The 20,850-nt window shown below is 43.8% G+C and overlaps 2 protein-coding genes and 1 pseudogene across 3 annotated transcripts in view; 2 read left to right on the top strand and 1 right to left on the bottom strand.

Moving 5' to 3' along the window:
• The first annotated feature begins 3,725 nt into the window (after positions 1-3,725).
• The window catches only part of MCCC2 (methylcrotonyl-CoA carboxylase subunit 2), a 78,083-nt gene continuing 60,958 nt past the window's right edge, over positions 3,726-20,850 (top strand). The window contains exons 1-3 of one of the 2 annotated variants that reach the window (XM_055554501.1): positions 3,917-4,048; positions 8,304-8,396; positions 9,564-9,630. In XM_055554501.1, coding sequence (XP_055410476.1) covers positions 8,385-8,396; positions 9,564-9,630 — 79 coding nt within the window. In that variant the 5' untranslated portion in view covers positions 3,917-4,048; positions 8,304-8,384. Of the gene's footprint in view, positions 4,049-8,303; positions 8,397-9,563; positions 9,631-20,850 lie in introns of both variants that reach the window. The other variant, XM_055554500.1, reaches the window with a different exon arrangement.
• On the bottom strand, positions 7,710-8,330 carry LOC129632796 (60S ribosomal protein L15-like; annotated as a pseudogene).
• Positions 11,485-11,953, top strand: LOC129632797 (peptidyl-prolyl cis-trans isomerase FKBP2-like). The gene has a single exon (XM_055554502.1). It carries the CDS (start codon positions 11,506-11,508, stop codon positions 11,926-11,928), a length of 423 nt encoding a protein of 140 aa, XP_055410477.1. The 5' UTR covers positions 11,485-11,505; the 3' UTR covers positions 11,929-11,953.

Here is a 20,850-nt window from a genome sequence, read left to right as displayed (position 1 = left end):
ATGTTCTTTGACGTGTTTACAAATGGTATTTTTAAATGCCTATTTTTATTTGTATGTTTATTGCTGGAACTTAGAGAAACAGTTGATTTTTGTATTGCAATTAAGATTTTAGCAAATGAGGCAGTCCAGTGGTTGTGACTCTGTGAAAGTTCACTGTTAAGGCCATGTGGCAAGGCCAAAAAGAAAAGATGTTAGGAAATGTATTTTCTATACATCCATTCACAGTCTTACCTAGCCTTTGGAGCTATTAAAGCAAGCCTTTTAAAAAATATATATATATATATATGAATGCTATTTGTTCTTAGAAAACAGACTTAGAAACTCAGTTATTGGGACTTCCCTGGCGGTCTAGTGGCTAAGACTCCTAGCTCCCGCCACAGGGGGCTTGGGTTCCATCCTTGATCAGGGAGCTAGATCCCACATACCACAACCAAAAATCCTGAGCGCTGCAACCAAAAATCCTATATGCCCTAACGAAGATAGAAGATCCTGTGTGCTGCAACTAGGACCTGGTGCCGTCAAATAAATAAATGAAACTCACTTATAATAAGATAAGCAGAATAAAGTAAAATTTTAAGTAATAAAATTTAATGCTCCTGGGAAACATTTGCCAACTTCTCATTTATTTAATAAATTTAAAGGGTAACAGAGTATCTTATCTCTTTAAAACCTTGTTTTCCCATCCTTTTAATAATTTCTCATTAGGGAGTTCCCTGGCAGTCCAGTGGTTAGGACTCTGTGCTTCCACTGCAGGGGGTATGAATTTGATTCCTGGTCAGGGAACTAAGACCCCACATGCTGTGGGGGCAACTAAGCCCAGGCTTGCAACTACTCTGGAGCCTGTGCGCCACAACTAGAGAAGCTCATGCACCACAAGGAAGAGCCCAGGAGCCCTGCACGCTGGGACAAAAGACCCCGCGTGCCACAACTAAGCACGATGCAGCCAAATATTTTTAAAAGTTGCATTTCTATGTGCGAATAATGTACAAACTGAAAAGGAAATTACAAAAGTAACTCCATTTACAGTAGCCTCAAAAATAAACAAATAGAAATTAACCAAGGAGGTGAAAGACTTGCACAATGAAAACTAAAAAACAGTGCTAAAAGAGATTAAAGAAGACATAAATAAATGGAAACATCCCATTTTCATAGATTGGCAGACTTTAATACTGTTAAGATGTCAGTGCTACCCAGTGTGATCAATAGATTCAGTGCAGTCCCTATCAAAATTCTGAGATTTTTTTTTTGACAGAAATAGAAAAATATACCTCTAAAGTTAATATGGAATCTAAGGGATCTCAGATAGTCAAATAAATCTTGAACAAGAATAAAGCCAGAAGACTTACATTTAATGATTTCAAAACTTATTGCAAAGCTACAGTAAAAAAAAAAAAATTGTGGTTTTAACATAAAATACAGACATAGAGGACCTAGAATGTAATACAAAGTCAGAGATAATCCACTGCGTATGAAATAATTTCTGACAAGCGTGCCAAGACTAATGAAGAATGGACAGTCTTTACGACAAAAGATGTTGGGAAAACTGGATATCTACATACCAAAGAATGAAGCTAACATTGTGTACAAAAATTATCTCAAATCTAAGACTAAGTGGACTAAGGAAGATAATTTTTTTCTCATTTCCAGTGTGTGAGAAATTGTGAGGAAGCTCAGATTGTTGTTGTTGTTTCTCAGCCACTCAGTTGTGTCTGACTCTGCAACCCCATGGACTGCAGCACATCAGGCTTCCCTGTCCTCTGTTTCCTGGAGTTTGCTCAAACTCATCCATTGAGTCAGTGATGCCATCCAACCATCTCATCCTCTGTCTTCCCCTTCTCCTTCTGCCCTCAATCTTTCACAGCATCAGGTCTTTTCCAATGAGTCAGCTCTTCACATCAGGTGGCCAAAATATTGGAGCTTCAGTATCAGTCCTTCCAATGAATCAGGTTTGATTTCCTTTAGGATTAACTGGTTTGATCTCCTTGCTGTCCAAGGGACTCTCAAGAGTGTTCTCCAGCACCACAGTTTGAAAGTTCTTTGGTGCTCAGCCTTCTTTATGATCCAACTTTAGCATCTGTACATGACTATTGGAAAAACCAGTTTTGACTAGATTGACCTTTGTCAGCAGAGTGATGGCTTTGCTTTTTAACATGCTGTCTAGGTTTGTCATACCTTTTCTTCCAAGGAGCAAGCATCTTTTAATTTCATGGCTTCAGTCACCATCCACAGTGATTTTAGAGCCCAAGAAAATAAAATCTGTCACTGTTTCCATTTTTCCCCCATTTATTTGCCATGAAGTGATAGTACTGGATGCCAGCCATGATCTTAGTTTTTTTTGAATGTTGAATGTAAGGCGAGTGTGGAGAAAAAGAAAATGAACTGGACAGCCAGGCAAAGAAAAGGAAGTTTATTAAAGGGAAACAAGAGAGTGACTGGCCCTTGAGAAGAACCAGCCCCTTCCCTTCTGGTGGGTCCCTCTTACACCCTCCAGGCGGGAAACTGGGTCCCCTCAGGGGGTGGTTAGTTGATCTTTAGTCTGCAGATGGAATTTGGCAGTCGGTAGTCTTGAGAAAGCCAAAGGTGTTCAATGGTAGGGTGGTCACTTAGTCTTGGCAAAGAGTGCCAGCGGCTAAAACTGGATGTCACTTGAGCAATGTGGTCAGTTTCATGGGTCACTGTGACTTTATATTTTATTTGCGAGCCATTTTTAACAATGAGATCCCATGTAGGCCCTATCATTGAGTTTTAAGCTAGCTTTTTCACTTTTTCACTCAGATCTGTTATAGGCAACTTTGCCTTATTTTGCCAACAAAGTTCCGTCCAGTCAAAGCTATGGTTTTTCCAGTAGTCATGTATGGATGTGAGAGTTGGACCTTAAAGAAAGCTGAGTGCTGAAGAATTGATGCTTTTCAACTGTGGTGTTGGAGAAGACTCTTGAGAGAACCTTGGACTGGAAGGAGATCCAACCAGTCCATCCTATAGGAAATCAGTCCTGAATATTCATTAGAAAGACTGATGCTGAAGCTGAAGCTACAATACTTTGGCCACCTGATGTGAAGAACTGACTCATTGGAAAACACCCTGATGCTGGGAAAGATTGAGGGCAGGAGAAGGGGAAGACAGAGGATGAGGTGGTTGGATGGCATCACCGACTCGATGCACATGAATTGGAACAAGCTCTGGGTGATGGACAGGGACCATAGGGTCGCAGAGTCGGACACAACTGAGCGGCTGAACTGAGCTGACTTGTTACAGGCTAGGTTTTAGAAGTACGTTATAATCGTACTTCTAGGATGTACTTTATCACTACCAGAATTTTAAATTTATGTTCTCTCCGCTTTATAAAAGGGTACGTTTGGCCTGTTCTCCAGTGTATCCCCAGCTCCAAAAGAGCACCTGATAGGGGACACTGAAGAAATATTTGTTGAACGGATGGTTATCGCCTTTAAAGAGTTTAATTTCTTAGGACAGTTTTATAAGCCTGTTCGGTTTCCAGATCTCATATAAGAATAAGCTTTTTCAAGTCCCGGAATACCCTTTCTAGCAGTAGGGGAAGAAGAAAACAGCACGTAGAAGAAGCTCCCAGACAAGCAAAGAAATTCAGCCGCGGCTCCGCAGCTCCGTCCTGCGATTCGCAATGCTCAAGGGCTCGGGAACAGACCGGCCTCGCGAGGCTGCATCTCTGTCCCTCATTGGCTGAGTTCGGGAGGCGTGGTGCTCAACATCGACCAATCAGGGGCCGCGCTCGCCGACACGTGCCTGGGCTTACCGGAGACTCCCGGAGGGTTCAGGCGAGTTGGGACAGCAAGGATCTGGGCCGAGGTGTATCCCGAAGCCGAGGAGTTGGCGGGGGAAGCTTCGGCTCCGAATCGGCGCAGGCCGCTCTCTCACGCAGCTTCCTGCCTCTGTGCCTGCTGCCATGTGGGCCGCTCTGAGATTAGCCCTGCGGCCGTGCGCCCGCGCCGCTGCCCCAGCGCTGCGTTCCTATCATGGGGACTCCGTGGCTACCCTGGGCACCCAACCGGACTCGAGCTCTGCCATCTACCAGGTAGGGTGGGTGAGCGGCCCGGGTCAGTGATTCCTCTTCAACGACGGGACAAGGTGTTGGCCGGACTGGGAAGCATAGAGGGTAGGCTACTTTTAAGAGTAGCTCCTCTTTTCTCTGGATCCGCAGTCATGATTCTGGGACGCACTAGGAGGTCGTGAAGTTTGAAAAAGAAAACAAATCAGATACATTTTAGTTCACTTTTAGCACTGGCACTGTCCTTTGTATCTTTAAAATAAGTGGTTCTCAAAGCCAGTGGTTCTCCGGGAGCTTGTTCCAGTTACAGCCGCCTTAAGCCTCACCCTGGGCCGTTTTGGTCTTCCAGGGTGGGGTCCTGGTGTTTGCATGGTTAATTAGGTTGGGGGTGAGGAGGGGCAAAGGCCTTGGAGGCAGCTAGCTTTGGGAACCACTGGCCGAACACAGCTAACCCTATATTTGAGATGGTTGGTTATGTTAATGGAAAATACTTGTATTTAAATAGCTTTTCTTGGAATTTGGAGGTGCCACAGGTCACACAATCTACTCCTCTTGGAATTTGGAGGTGCCACAGGTCACACAATCAACTCCTGGTTTATGAAATATCAGCTGGAAATTTTCAGTCTATCCCATGGTTTCTAAGCCTATACAGATAACGTTTAAGTTGTGCAGATAACTCTCAGGAGATACATTTTATTTTATTTATTTTTTAAAAAAATTGTTTATTTTTGGCGGTGCTGAGGCTTCCTTGCTGCTAGTGGGCTTTCTCTAGTTGAAGTGTGTGGGCTTCTCCTTGCAGTGGCTTCTCTTTTTGCGGAGCACAGGCTCTGGGCCCGTGGGCTTCAGTTGTTGTGGCACATGGGCTTAGTAGCCCCTCAGCATGTGAGATCTTCCCGGACCAGGGATCAAACCTGTGTCCCTTGAATTGGCAGGCAGATTCTTAACCTCTGGACCACCAGGGAAGTCCCCAGAAAAGACATATTAAATAATTCCTTCCTTTGGAAAAGCAAATAGGTTGAAAGAAGATCAGACTGAGGCAGAAACAATATCCAGTGAGAGACTTAAAGAAGTTTTTAGATTTCCTGAGATCAAGGGAGAATGTTTCATTCAGAAACATTAAATGGTTATTGTGATTTAGGCACTATGTGAAAGTGAAAGTCGCTCAGTAGTGTCCCACTCTTTACCACTGCATGGCCTATTCTGTCCATGGAATCCTCCAGGCCAGAATACTGGAGTGGGTAGCCTTTCCCTTCTCCAGGGGATCTTCCCAACCCAGGAATCGAACCCTGGTCTCCCTCACTGCAGGCGGAGTCTTAACCAGTTGAGCCACAAGGGAAGCCCAAGAATACTGGAGTTGGTAGCCTATCCCTTCTCCAGCAGATCTTCCCGACCCAGGAATTGAACCGGGGTCTCCTGCATTGCAGGCAGATTCTTTATCAACTGAGCTATCAGTTCAGTTCAGTTCAGTTCAGTCATTCAGTCGCTCAGTCATGTCCGACTCTTTGCGACCCCAAGAATCACAGCACCCCAGGCCTGCCTGTCCATCACCAACTCCTGAAGTTCACTCAGACTCACGTCCATCGAGTCAGTGATGCCATCCAGCCATTGCATCCTCTGTCGTCCCCTTCTCCTCCTGCCCCCAATCCCTCCCAGCCTCAGACTCTTTTCCAATGAGTCAACTCTTCGCATGAGGTGGCCAAAGTACTGGAGTTTCAGCTTTAGCATCATTCCTTCCAAAGAACACCGAGGGCTGATTTCCTTTGGAATGGACTGGTTGGATCTCCTTGCAGTCCAAGGGACTCAAGAGTCTTCTCCAACACCACAGTTCAGAAGCGTCAATTCTTTGGCACTGAGCTATCAGGGAAACCACTATTTAGGTACTTGGAATAGATGTGCAAGAATGGAATCATATTTTTGTCGGGGAGACAGACAAGAAAGCAGTGCATTGTGATGAGGGGTGTCTAAAGCTTAGAAAGTGGTTGCAGAAAGATAGGAAGTAATGAGTGAGTTGGCTCTTGAGTAAGAACTGTCCAGGTTCAGGGTGGAGAATGGGGCTATTCAACCAAAAGAAGTCATGAGAACATAGGTTCTAAATTATGAAGGCAGTTAGTGGGAGTGAGAACTTGGAAGTCCTGGCCAGGGTGTGGAGTTCATGGGGTAGATGGGATTGCTTACGTGGTCAGGTAAAGGAGGGAAGCCATGTGCCGGAGCCACATTTTGATGTCCCTTTGCAGTCTCTTTGCTGGCATTTAAGTAGAGAAGTGGCATGATACTGTCAACGTGGCAGAATAACCGGCAGGGCAGCAGGGTAGAGAATGGGTTTCCCGCCGCATCGAATGTGACTTCTTCGTGGTGTGTTCTCTTGATTGCTGTGGACCTCTGAGTGTTCTCCAGAGCTCCTGTAAGGTTTGGGGTTGTTCTGTGATGTCTCTGTGAGGGAATGAGCTCCTGGAGCTTATCGGTCTGCCGTCTTTTTGAGGTCAGGTCTGGGCTGATGTCTTTGATAAGCAGCTGCTAGTCAGGGGTTAGGGAGTGTGAGCCTGAGATTATAATTTCTTTCTCTGTGTAAAATGTTTTATGTTCTGGTTTAGTCTGTGTGCTAGTAATTAGAATAGGGAAGTAATTGTGCTGTGGTGGAAAAAACACTGGTTTAGTATTTCATATATATTTAAAAGTAAACAAGGAACATTTTTCCATAGAGGGGGAAAACCTGGAGGAAATGTTAACAGTGGCCCTTTCAGTGGGCAGAAGAGGCATTGTACTTTAGGAACAAGATTCTAGAGCTTTGGTTTAAAATCCTAATTCTACTGCTTGTTAGCTGAGTGATCTTGGACGAATTTCTTACTTCTCTGTGCCTCAGTTGTGTTGTGGCATTAATGATTAGGTGTATTTTCATTTATCAAGGCAGTTAGTGACAGTGCCTGAAGTACAATAAACCCTCAAGAAGTATTAGCTCTTGCTACTTTGCCTCCTCTTCTCAAGGTCATCTCGTGATCTATTTTAGCTAGATGTTAATTCAGTAATGCTGAGTAGCAACCAATCCCAAGATTTTAGTGTTCAAAAGAACAAGTATTTAGTTTTCACACTTGGGGCGGCCGTGGCAGCTCCGCTCCAGGGCCGTATTAGATTCAGGTCCACACTGTTGCTTTTCTTTTTTCTTTTTCTTTTTTTTTTGGTTTAATAGACATTTATTCTGTTATTATGTAGTTGAACAACCTCCACACACAAAATAATATGGTTTAAGATTTTTTTGAGTCAGAAGGAATTTGGGTCTTAAATGGTTTTGCAAGCCTGTTTTCTGGAAATCACTTAAGTGGGCCTTTTTAAAGACCCTTGAAGGAAAAAAAAATTGGTTCAAGAAAACCAGCAATTAAATTTCAGAATCAAACCATTTATGAAGATAGCAAGCCAAGAATTGGGGTAATTCCTCTTCTGTATTTCCTACACTCAAATCCACCCTGGGAAACAGAAGTCTAGTCTACGGGAGGACATGATGGAACAAGCAGAATGAGGCAGTAAGGGCAACCACAGGTGGCGCCCAGCAAGTCTGGAACTGTGAGGCTGGTTTGAGCAGGGATGGGAACTGTAGACAATATGAAGTTGGAGGCCAGTTGAACTTGCATTGACACCAACGATGAGTTTTCTCAATAGCCTTTTCAAGAATGGAGTGACTTGACCATTACGTATATTAGCGGTAGCGGTGGAGCTGGAGAGTATTGCGCCCTCTCCACGCTGCACGGCGAGCGCCACCAATAGTGTGGTGGGACTTGTGGCCCTTGCCCAGGCCGCGGCTCTTTCTGCCTGCAGATGTCAGCCCCCGCATTTCCCTGTGCTTGTGGACTGGTTTGCTGATCCACTGGGTGTCAGGGTTTCTTCTGATAGCTTTATGGAATGGATCAATGAGGATAACCTCAAAAAATTTCTACGTAGAATCTTCACCCACCCAGTAGGAATTCAGGACCCTCACGGCCCCACAGTGGTGGCCAGCATGCTCCTCCGCAACCGGCTGCAGGCTTCGAGCAAACTTGAGCTGGTTGACACCGTGGTGGACAGGCTTGCCGTAGGTGGCACCTTTAGGAACTGGGTGTTTGCGGCCCCCGCGGCGCACATGGATCCGGTATATGACATAGCCTTGTTTGGCGTTGTAGCCCAGCCTGTGCGCCTTGTCGGGCCGAGTGGGGCCCGGGGAGCAGGGCGCGGGGCAGCGCTGAGAGCTGGCGGTACTGCCAGCAGCGCACCCGCAGCAGGAAGCATGTCACGTCCGACTGCTTCTTCTCCACAGCTCCTGGATGTACTTGTAGGCGCCCATGTCGGCTCACCCTGATGGCTGCCCTCTTTTCTTTTTTAAAGTTCTGGCTGCATTATGTCTTCACTGGTATGTACTGGTATAGTTGTCCTGTGGCATGTGGGATCTTAGTTCCCCAACCAAAGATGGAACCCACATCCCCTGCTTTGAAAGGCTGATTCTTAACCACTAGACTACCAGGGAAGTCCCTGCTCCACTTGTTTCTTATTCCAGGACCCAGAATGAAGGGGTAGTGACAGCTGTGGGATGCTCCTCTCATTATGGAAGTCTGGGGCACAAGAGGAAAGAGGTGGAAGTACCTTGTCCCTCTTAAAGCCTCTGCTTGCAGTTGGTACACTGTCCCTTTTGCCTACATTCCACTTGTCAAATCACATAATGTGGACAGATTCAGAGATTGATTTTATTTTTCTAGTTTTTGGCGTTGTCTCATGGTTTGTGGGATCCTAGCTCCTTAACCAGGGATTGAATCCGTGCCCTTGGCAGGGCAGTGAAAGCCTGGAATCCTAACTACTGGACCACCAGGGAATTTCCCTCTGATCCTTTTAAAACATAAAATAGGATCCGTTTTCCCCTGGGCTTTATTTTTAAGTGTAAATTGTCAGTAAGTGTAAAAGCAAGTATTTCTGAATTGGTTGGTGTCTCCTCACAATAGTATTTGATAGGACAGAAAAAGAAGATGGCATTCTAACCCTCAAAGAGTTTATATTCCCAAACAAAGTAAAACAAGTAGAGGTAAGCTCAGTAGACGTGAAAGGAAGGAAGTGGTTAAAATGAGTGGCAGTAGCCAAAAATTAAGTTGGAGATGAGATGGAATATGAATTAGGCTTTAAAAGGGGATGGTGAGGGACTTCTCTGGCAGTCCAGTGGTTAAGACTCAGCGTTTCCACACATGCCAGAGGCATGAGTTTCATCTCTGATCAGGGAACTAAGCTTCCACATGCCTTGAGGGGTGGCCAATAAATAGATAAATAAATAAATAGAGGGTGAGATTTATATAGATGGACTAGAGAGGGGTCGTGGTAGTGCAGAAGACATTGAGCAAAGACAGAGAGGCATGAACTAACTTTTTTAGTTTGTATATTGGAGTTGGCTCAGTACGGAAGTGGCCCAGTGTGGAGGCCACATACGGTTGGCATCTAATACTGTGCTCCTTAACCCTCATTATGGTAAAAAAAAAAAAAAAAAAATTCATTGGTTTCCTAGAATACTCTCTCTTTTTCCTTGTTTCTGTTTTAGGAAAACTATGAACAGATGAAAGCACTAGTAAATCAACTCCACGAGCGAGCACAGAGCATCAGACTAGGTAAGCGCTCAGTTACTCTTCAGTTTATGCTTTTAATTAAGATGTCCCTTTATTTGTTTTAGAAAAACTAGTAGCATCAGCGCTTTGACTCTTCAAGACTGTGCATTTGCTGTGGGTGGGAATGTACATTGGGGCAGCCACCATGTAAGACAGTATGTTGTTGTTGCTAACTCGTGTCCGACTCTTTTACGACCCCATGGACTGTAGCCCACCAGGCTCCCCTGTCCATACGATTTCCCAGGCAAGAATACTGGAGTGGGTTGCCATTTCCTTCTCCAGGGAATCTTCTCTATCTAGGGATTGAAGCTGCGTCTCCTGCATTGGCAGGTGGATTCTTCCCTGAGCCATCAGGGAAACCGTGTAACACAGTGTGGAGGTTCTTAAAAAGTAAAAATAGAGTTACCATATGATCCAGCAATCCCACTCCTAGGCTTATATCTGGAAAAGATGAAAGCTCTTAATTCCCCAGTGTTCATTAGCAGCATGGTTTACAAGAGCCAAAGACATGGAAACAACCCAGATACCCATCAACAGGTGATTGGTTTAAGATGTGACATATATGTATATATATATACATGTGGATATATACTCAGTCATAAAAAGAGAATGGAATATTGCCATTTCTAGCAACATGGATGGACCTAGAAAATATCATACTAAGTGAAGTAAGTCAGGAAGAAAAAGACAAATATTATATAATATCATTTATATATGGAATCTAAAAAATAATGCAAATGAATCTATATACAAAGCAGAAACAGACATGGAGGTATAGCTCAGTGGTGGAGCATTTGACTGCAGAAACAGGCACAAAGACATAAGAAACAAACTTCGGGGAAAGGAAAGGGGGGAGAGATAAATTAGGAGTATGTGATTAACAGATAAAAAGTTAATATACATAAAATAGATAAGCAACATGGATTTACTAAACATGGAGAACAGTATTTACTATCTTGTGATAACTGGTAATGGAAAATAAACGGAAAAAATATATATAAATGAATCACTTTACTGCACACCTGAAACTAACACAATATTGTTATTTAACTATATTTCAATTAAAAAAAGCCTGCATTTGTCGGCATGCAGACATTTTATTTTTTCCTAGTATTTGGTCAGTTTTTCTGCTCGTGTAGAACTGCCATTATTTGGGGGGAAAGTAGAAATTCAGATTCATCATTTTTTTTTTTGTCTACACTTTGTGGCCTGTGGGACCTCAGTTTCTCAACCAAGGATTGAACCTGGGCCATGGCAGTGAAAGCACCAAATCCTAGCCACTAGAGCACCAGAGAACTTCCTCATCAGTATTTTAAACTATTTCTTCTTAAGCTGTTTATTTCAGTCAGAGGATCACACTGAAATTTTTGTTTTACTTGAAGCAACTAAAAACATTTTCTGTTCATCATATTCATACTATATACTGTATTTTGCATAATTGTGCTTTTTCTGCTGTGTTGTATAATTTGGAAATAATTTCTGTGTGGGTTTATTGCTAATTAAATGAGATTTCCTAAAAACTTTGTAAATTGTCATTTTTTATTTTTAAATCGTGGACATAATAGACATTCTTTTTCTTGGAAGAAATTGCATCATAGGAATATAAAATGCTAATGTTTAAATAAGTGCTAACTTATTTGTTTAAATAAGTGTTTAAAGTGTTTAAATAATGTTTAAATAAGTGCTAACTTATTCAACATCTGTTGTGCCTTTATTGGTATATATGATAATTTACTTTAGAAGGCTCTGTGACTTGAAATAATAGCCATTTCCAAAGTAAAAGTCCTCATGTTGAAGTACCTGAGAAGGAGCTATTTGAATTTTATGGCCTTCATTTAAAAAGAATTCTCTGACTCCAGGGGCACAGCGAGGAGAGAGATGAGGCTGAGCTGGGTCTTGATAGTACTGTCCATCTGCCTGAGCGCCGTGGTCATGGCCACAGGGGCTGAGGGCAAACGGAAGCTGCAGGTCGGAGTCAAGAAGCGGGTAGACCACTGTCCCATCAAATCGCGCAAAGGGGACGTCCTGCGCACGCACTGCATGGGGAAGCTAGAAGACAGAACAGAGTTTGACAGCAGCCTGCCCCAGAACCAGCCCTTTGTCTTCTCCTTGGGCACAGGCCAGGTCATCCAGGGCTGGGACCAGGGGCTGTTAGGGATGTGTGAGGGGGGAAAGTGGAAGCTGGTGAGTCCATCAGAGCTGGGGTATGGAGATCAGGGAGCTCCCCCAAAGATTCCAGGTGGTGCAATCTTGGTGATCGAGGTGGAGCTGCTCAAAATCGAGCGACGTTCAGAACTGTAGCCAAACTGGAGAGGGGCGGTGGAGAGGCCCCCATCCGGGACCAGACTGTTTAAAGAAAGAAAAAACCTTCAGTTCAGTTGCTCAGTCGTCTCTGACTCTTTGCGACCCCATGAATCGCAGCACACCAGGCCTCCCTGTCCATCACCATCTCCCGGAGTTCACTCACACTCATGTCCATCGAGTCAGTGATGCCATCCAGCCATCTCATCCTCTGTCATCCCTTTCTCCTCCTGCCCCCAATCCTTCCCAGCATCAGAGTCTTTTCCAGTAAGTCAACTCTTCGCATGAGGTGGCCAAAGTACTGGAGTTTCAGCTTTAGCATCATTCCTTCCAAAGAAATCCCAGGGCTGATCTCCTTCAGAAGGGACTGGTTGGATCTCCTTGCAGTCCAAGGGACTCTCAAGAGTCTTCTCCAACACCACAGTTCAAAAGCATCAATTCTTCAGAGCTCAGCTTTCTTCACAGTCCAACTCTCACATCCATACATGACCATTGGAAAAACCATAGCCTTGACTAGACAGACCTTTGTAGGCAATGTAATGTCTCTGCTTTTCAATATGCTATGTAGGTTGGTCATAACTTTTCTTCCAAGAAGTAAGCGTCTTTTAATTTCATGGCTGCAATCACCATCTGCAGTGATTTTGGAGCCCCCCAAAATAAAGCCTGACACTGTTTTCACTGTTTCCCCATCAAAAACCTTAAGATCCCCCCCAAAACAAACAAACAAACAAAAAAAGAATTCTCTTCAGTATCCTCATAGATAGAATCTGTTTGGTCTATCAACCTGTAGTTTAAGGGTGTTGTATTCCTGGATATGATCTTATCACATTCAGAGGACAGACTTTGAGTAGAAGTCATTAGTGAAATAATTTGGCAAAATCTTAGTGGATTTGTTTAAATTAAAATATTTTTATATGTTTTTTCTTCTGAGCACTTTAGGGATGGAGACAAGGTAATTGATTGATGGCAGATGGACAGAAAGACCATCTGAAATTGTGTATTCATTTGTATAGGCCTTAGGGAAGAAATAAGCTCAGTATTTTCATCCTTTGTAGAATTTTGAGGGTGGTAGTTACTCTAATAAGTAAACCAGTTTGGTCCAGTTATTTAATCCCTCTTGAACATTTTCAGTACCTCATTTGTAACTTGAGACTCAAGAGTCGGTCTATGAAGTACAAGCATTATTTACTCAAAGCACACATTTCTGTCTTCTTTTGACAATAGATTAATCAAAGTTAATTGAAAAAAACCATAAAAGAAATCCATTGGAATACACTGGTCTCTGCCTTTTGTACAGTAGTAGTTTCATGTCAACGGAGAAGGTGACGGCACCCTACTCCAGTACTCTTGCCTGGAAAATCCCATGCACGGAGGAGCCTGGTGGGCTGCAGTCCATGGGGTCTCGAAGAGTCGGACAGACTGAGTGACTTCACTTTCACTTTTCACTTTCACGCATTGGAGAAGGAAATGGCAACCCACTCCAGTGTTCTTGCCTGGAGAATCCCAGGGACGGGGGAGCCTGGTGGGCTGCTGTCTGTGGGGTTGCACAGAGTCGGACATGACTGAAGTGACTTAGCAGCAGCAGCAGTTTAGTGTCAAAATCAATTAAATCCTCTAAAAGTTACCATGACATGAACAAGTGGATATGAAATTCAGTGTGGGGCCAGGTGAAGCAAAGACCTCATTCAGATGGCAGTAATTGCTCCCATTCTATCTATAAGGATATAGGGGAGAATTAAAAAAAAACAGGCGAAGACAGTAAACTTCCTATAGGTCCTTCTGTATTCTGTGTTCTCAGTCGTATCTGACTCTTTTTGGCCCCATGGATTTAGTCCACTGGGCTCCTCTTTCCCTGGAATTTTCCAGGTGAGAAGACTGGAGTGGGTTGCCATTTCCTACTCCAGCGGATCTTTCTGACCCAGGGATTGAACCCACGTCTCTTGTGTCTCCTGTATTGGTAGGCAGATTCATTACCCCTGTGCCACCTGGGAAACCATTTCTTCTAGGTTAGGTACTTGTAATATAAGAAGAATATTATTTTGATAATGGCTGTATCCAGTCCCTTTGGTTGTAAGTCACAAAGCTCCAAATCAAACTTGTTTAATCCAGAAGCCAACAACCAAACCATGCAAAGGAAGTGCTGAATGACCAGGGGACTCCAAGCCCTCCAGGACTCACTGTCTCTGCCCATTTTCTCTCATTTAAGGATGCCTATGTATGTTGGACCACATTCTCTTTCTCCATGAGGTGGGGAGCTAGGTTGCTTGGAGGCCAGCAACAATCTGAAGTAAATTGTAAACAATCAGTTTATAATGTGAAGGAAAGACCTAGTTATCCTTTCACCTCCAATCTGGAAAACGTTGATGGGTTCTCTGGGGTCCCGTGTTCTCTCCTTAGCCCAGTCACTGTATCCAGTGGGGTGTGGTATTTCACAGTGCCAGCCTGGACCCATATCCACCAGGACTCCAAGACAGTGTGCAGCTGGCAGCTCCTGAAACTTCATGGAGGTAGCAGTGGTTTTCAGGAAAGGAGGAAAGGAAAGCAGGCAGTCAAAAAGCAAAGAATGTCAATTACACTGTCTCCAGACCACCCTGGGCTTCCTTGGTGGCTCAGTGGTAAAGAATCCACCTGCAATGCTGAGAGACAAGGGTTCTGTCCCTGAGTGGGGAAGATCCTCTGGAGAAGGAAATGGCAACCCGCTCCAGTATCCTTGCCTGAGAAATCCCATGGACAGAGGAGCCTGGAGGGCTACAGTCCATGGGGTTGCAAAGGAGTCGGACACGACTTCGTGACTAAACAGCACCAGTTCAGTTCAGTTCAGTCGTTCAGTCGTGTCCGACTCTTTGCGACCCCATGAATCTCAGCACGCCAGGCCTCCCTGTCCATCACCAACTCCCGGAGTTCACTCAGACTCACGTCCATCGAGTCAGTGATGCCATCCAGCCATCTCATCCTCTGCCACCCTAATTTCTGTCTAGGAAGAGAGGGGTGTGTAAATAGGAGGGTGAGTTGTAAAAACAGAGGTAGTGGACATTTGTCATTCTTTTTGACCAGGTAGCTCCTGAACCCCTGTTCTAAGTGTGAGGAAATGGTGTTAAAAAATGACATGAGTTTTTGTCTATTGGATATGATTTGAGAGGCAAGATATCCTGCTGGTATGCTTTTCAGAAAGATGACTAGAATCATACTCTTGAAGTCATCTTGGAATAAAGCATTGTCTCCTGAAAAAGAAGCAGAACCCTTACGGAAATGAAAGTATGTTTTGTTGGGAGCAGAACTGAAGAGTTAATTATTCCCTTTGGATGTTAAACCTAATGGGTCTGATTAAGAAGCAGTAGAGGCCTCCAGCGCTGGGCCTCTGCTGGGGATGGCAGGTTCTGACCCTCTGGCGGTCTGATTTTACAGGAGAGCAGAGCATTGAGTGGGGCTCCTTGGGAGGGAAGCCAGGGAAGAACAGACAGTCATCCTCACGGTGTTGCCTGGCGTTAGCACTGTTATGCCAGGAAAGTGGGTATTACAAGGTACATATAATGTACAAGTGATATACACTTCTGTCCATGAGATTCTGTAGGCAAGAATACTGGAGTGGGTTGCCATGCCCTCCTCCAGGGCATCTTACCCTCCCAGGGATCAAACCCACATCTCTTACATCTCCTGCATTGGCTGGCAGGTTCTTTACCACTAGCACCATCTGCGAAGCCCTATGTTATTCATATGTAACATATCAGTAATACCTCTAAAGACACATTAAAAAATATATTTTATTGGAGTATAGTTGATTTACTGTGTTATGTTAATTTGTGCTGTATAGCAAAGTTCAGTGATTCTTGTTCATACTCTCTTCCATTATGGTTTATCACAGGATATTCAATATAGTTCCCTGTGCTATGCAGTAGGATCTTTTTGTTTATCCTATATATAATAGCTTGCATCTGCTAATCCCAAACTTCCTGTCCATCCCTCCGTGACCCCCTCTCCCTCTTGGCAACTACAAGTCTATTCTCTACGTATGTGAGTCTGTTTCTGTTTCATCCGTTCAGTTCAGTTGCTCAGTTGTGTCCCAGTCTTTGTAACCTCACGGACTGCAGCACGCCAGGCCTCCCTGTCCATCACCAACTCCTGGAGTCTACTCAAGCTCATGTCCATTGAGTCGGTGATGCCATCCAACCATCTCATCCTCTGTCATCCCCTTCTCCTCCCACCTTCAATCTTTCCCAGCGTCAGGGTCTTTTCAAATGAGTCAGCTCTTTGCATCAGGTGGCCAGAGTCTTAGAGTTTCTGCTTCAGCATCAGTCCTTCCAAAGAATGTTCAGGCTTGGTTTCCTTTAGGGTGGACTGGTTGGATCTCCTTGCAGTCCAAGGGACTCTCAAGAGTCTTCTCCAACACCACAGTTCAAAAGCATCAATTCTTCTGCGCTCAGCTTTCTTTATAGTCCAACTCTCACATCCATATGTGACTACTGGAAAAACCATAGCCTTGACTAGACGGACCTTTGTTGTCAAAGTAATGTCTGTGCTTCTTAATATGCTATCTAGGTTGGTCATAACTTTTCTTTCAAGGAGTAAGCGTCTTTTAATTTCATGGCTGCAGTCACCATCTGCAGTGATTTTGGAGCCCCCCAAAATAAAGTCTGTCACTGTTTCCATTGTTTCCCCATCTATTTGCCATGAAGTGATGGGATCAGATGCCATGATCTTAGTTTTCTGAATGTTGAGCTTTAAGCCAACTTTTTCACTCTCCTCTTTCACTTTGATCAAGAGGCTCTTTAGTTCCTCTTCACTTTCTGCCATAAGGGTGGTGTCATCTGCATATCTGAGGTTATTGATATTTCTCCCACCAATCTTGATTCCACCTTGTGCTTCTTCCAGCCCAGCGTTTCTCAAGATGTACTCTGTATATAGGTTAAATAAGCAGGGTGACAATATACAGCCTTGACGTACTCCTTTTCCTATTTGGAACCAGTCTGTTGTTCCATGTCAAGTTCTAACTGTTGCTTCCTGACCTGCATACAGATTTCTCAAGAGGCAGATCAGATGGTCTGGTATTCCCATCTCTTTCAGAATTTTCCACAGTTTGTTGTGATCCACACAGTCAAAAACTTTGGCATAGTCAATAAAGCAGAAATAGATGTTTTTTCTAGAACTCGCTTGCTTTTTCAGTGATCCAGCGGATGTTGGCAATTTGATCTCTGGTTCCTCTGCCTTTTCTAAAACCAGCTTGAACATCTGGAGGTTCACGGTTCACGTATTGTTGAAGCCTGGCTTGGAGAATTTTGAGCATTACTTTACTAGCATGTGAGATGAATGCAATTGTGCGGTAGTTTTTGTTTCATAGATAAGTTCATTTGTGTCATATTTTAGATTCTGCATATAAGTGATATCATATGGTATTTGTCTTTCTAATTTACTTCCCTTAGTGAGGCAGTCTGTAGGTCCCTCCCTTTTGCTGCAGATGGCATTGTTTCACTCTCTTTTATGGCCGAGCAGTGGTCCGTTGTGTGTATGTGTACGTGTGTATCCATTACATCTTCATTCATCTGTCAGTGGGCAATTAGCTTGTTTCCATCTCTTGGCTGTTATGAATAGTACTGTTATGAGCAGAGGGGTGCATGTGTCTTTTCGAATTATGATTGTGTCTGGGTATGTGCCCAGGAGTGGGATGGCTAGTTCATGTGGCAACTCTATTTTGAGTTTTTTGAGGAACCTCCGTGCTGTTTTCCATAGTGGCTGTACCAATTTACATTCCCACCAGCAGTGCAGGCGTTTTCGCCGCACCTTCTCCAGCATTTGTTACGTGTAGACTGTTTACTGATGGCCATTCTGAATGCTGTGAGGTGCAGTTCACTGTAGGTACGTTTTGCGTTTCTCTAATCATTATTGATGTTGAGCATCTTTTTATGTCCCCGTTGACCTCATGTATAGATATCCTCAGTTTTGAATTCATAACATTTCCGAAGTAATTTTCAGGTAAGAGGAAGGGACAGTGTTTCAAGTTGCTTCGGAGGTTAACCCTCGAAGTTTTCATCTAAGAGCACTTGTGATAAGTAAAAAGGTTGGCAATAATGGATGGATTCTCATCCTCCGTTTTGTGTCTTCTTTTCCTCCACCTCACTGCTACCGTTATTTCAGATTTCTTCTCAGGGCACCATGTTTGCTGTCCCCTTGGTTCCCGTAGAGCGTTTAGGGGACTTTCCTGGTGGCTCAGTGGTAAAGAATACACCTGCAAGGCGGGAGGCACGGGTTCTATCCCTCTGTTGGGGAGATCCCCTGGAGGGTGGCAGGGCAACCAACTGCAGTATTCTTGCTGGGAGAATTCCATGGACAGAGGATCCTGCTGGGCTGCAGTCCATGGGGCCGCACAAAGTCAGACACGACTGCAACGGCTAAGCACACCCAGCGCATGTGGCATATAGGCTGGCTGGGAGCGGCTTAGTCGTTCCTACAGGTGGAACGAGGGTTCCCGCAGCCGTGTCATTTGTGCTAGCCAGAACTCAAGTATTTTGATTAACAAGTTAACTGAAGGCCTGTAAGTGTTTTGATAGTTTCAGAAGTGCTTAGTTTTTCTAAAACTGGGTAATAACTTTATTGATATAGAAAAATGCAAATAGTTCTGGTGGTTGAAACAAGGGCCTCTTAATGACCCTGAGATAAGGCTTATGTATGTTTTTTAAAATATTATTTTATTAATAGTTGATTTACAGTGTCATGTTAATTTCTGGTGTATAGCAAAGTGATTCAATTATACATATATACACATTTTTCATATTCTAATAATGGTTTGTTACAGGATGTTGAATAGTTCCCTGTACTATATAGTAGGACTTTGTTGTTTAAGGACTTTGTGTAGTTTTAAAAACACTTTGGAGTGGAAGTTAAACTGCATGTCTGTAGCTCCAGCAATGCGTATAGCATCACTGAAGTGACCACAGTTAAGCATTTGTGCTGAGCAGGCAGAGGCTGACCGCTATGTCTCAACTGCCCCCTGGTGACAGGAATGAAAACATGGTATAAACTGTAAAATCCTTCCTGATTTTAGGAGTGTTAAAATGGGAACAAAATGCGTGTTTTAGAATCAGTGCAATATGGTAAATGAGATTGAAGGAAAACATGGCTTTTCCAGCTCTGAGTCTGTGGGAGTGGAGATAATTAATGCAAAAGTCTTAAAGAGTTAATGTTTAGAAAACTAAGGTGCTGTGACATGCTGTCTTTCTGTGGTCTGCATGAATTCTGTGACCTGAGAATTTATATCAAGGATAGCACTCTTTCTGGTTTTTCCTAATAAAATCTGAATTCACGAGATGCTCTGAATAGCAAAGTCAAGGTTTAGGCAGAAGAATAATATTGGTCTAAGTACTTAAAAAAAAAAGACAAGCCACAGATCTATTTTCTTACCTCTTTTTCATCTCACCCTCCCCTGCTGTCCTTATCCTGTTAGCCACTGAGTGGACCCTTGTGTCCCTCGGCTCTCCAAAAACCCTCACCCAAGCCTCGTCTTCTTTGTAGTGCCTTAGGTTCACTTTTCTTTAATATTTATTTTTAAACAGCTTTATTAAGGTATAATTAGCATGTGATAAACTGCATTATTTTAAGTGTACGGTTTGATGAGTTTTGACATATGTATATACCCGTGAAACTGTCCCTGCCATCGAGATGATGATGAAAATGTCACTCAGAAGTTTGCTCTGCCCTCTGTCACCCTCCTGTTCCTGCTCTCTCCTACCCCCACGCATACCTCACTTAGCAACTCTGAATTCCCTGGGGCTGGGAGAAAGGAGGAAAGCCCTTTGATTTAATTCACACTATCTTGTAAGTCTTTCCCTCCCAGAATTGTTTTCTTTTTAAAAGATTAGATGTATGATATGTTCTTCTTGGTTACCTTAAGGCAGGCTTAGTCTTAAAAATAAGCCCTCTACCTCTTCAGAAAAAAATTAAACATCCCCTTAGATACAGGAAAGTCTTGATTTGAAAATAAAGTTGTGCTACCTGGAGGCTTCTTTGAAATCTGTATGAATGTATTTTCTCACCTAAAAAAACAAATCGTTTTTAAAAATAGCTAAACATTTCAGTGGACAAGGAGTTTATTATTCGTATGCAGCAGTGAAGGTAAAGATACTAAGGTGTGATATGATGGTCTGTTCTGCTCAGTTACTGTGGTTTGCTGAGGGTAGGGTGTGGCTGTTCCCCAGGTACTGAGCCTGACAGTTCTCAGGCTGGGTGAGGCTCTGTGCACCCCTCACCTCAAACAGCCTCATGGGTTGGTTACCCCAGTGAACTCTTCAGTCACTGTGATTTCCTTTTGTCTGGGGCAAAGTCAGGAAACACTGAAGACAATCTCTGAGTCAGGATAGTAACAAGAGGGGACTTTTTTTCTTTTTGGCCCCACGACTGTGGCATGCACAGTCTTAGTTCCCCCAACCAGGAATCCAACCTACGCCCCCTGCAGTGGAAGCACAAAGTCTGAACCACAGGACCGCAGGGAAGTCCCCAAAGGGGCTGTTTTAATTATTATATAATGTGTTCAACTCTCTCCTGTTTGAGGACCAAAAGTGATGGGTCACTAGTGGTACCTTGGCTTCCCAGGCGGCGCTAGTGGTAAAGCACCCACCTACCAACGCAGGAGACATAAGAGACTCAGTTTTGATCCCTGGATCAGGAAGATCCCCTGGAGGAGGAAATGGCAACCCACTCCAGTGTTCTTGCCTGGAGAATCCCATGGAACTAGGAGCCTGGCGGGCTATCGTCCATGGCGTCACAAAGAGTCGGACGCGACTGAAGTGACTTAGCAACGCACAGAGTGGCACCTTTAGCCAAGATTTGTTGTGTATATTATGGAAGTCAGAAAATGCTTTTTACCTGGTACAGATGATGTTAGAAACATTTCAAATTTTATAGAGCATATAGTACAGTGCTAGATATTTATAA

Source organism: Bubalus kerabau, chromosome 18 (genome assembly GCF_029407905.1).
Source record: "Bubalus kerabau isolate K-KA32 ecotype Philippines breed swamp buffalo chromosome 18, PCC_UOA_SB_1v2, whole genome shotgun sequence".
Classification (NCBI taxonomy): Eukaryota; Metazoa; Chordata; class Mammalia; order Artiodactyla; family Bovidae; genus Bubalus; species Bubalus kerabau.
Note: the sequence above shows the minus strand (reverse complement) of the source record. Positions and strands in the feature narration are given on the sequence as shown.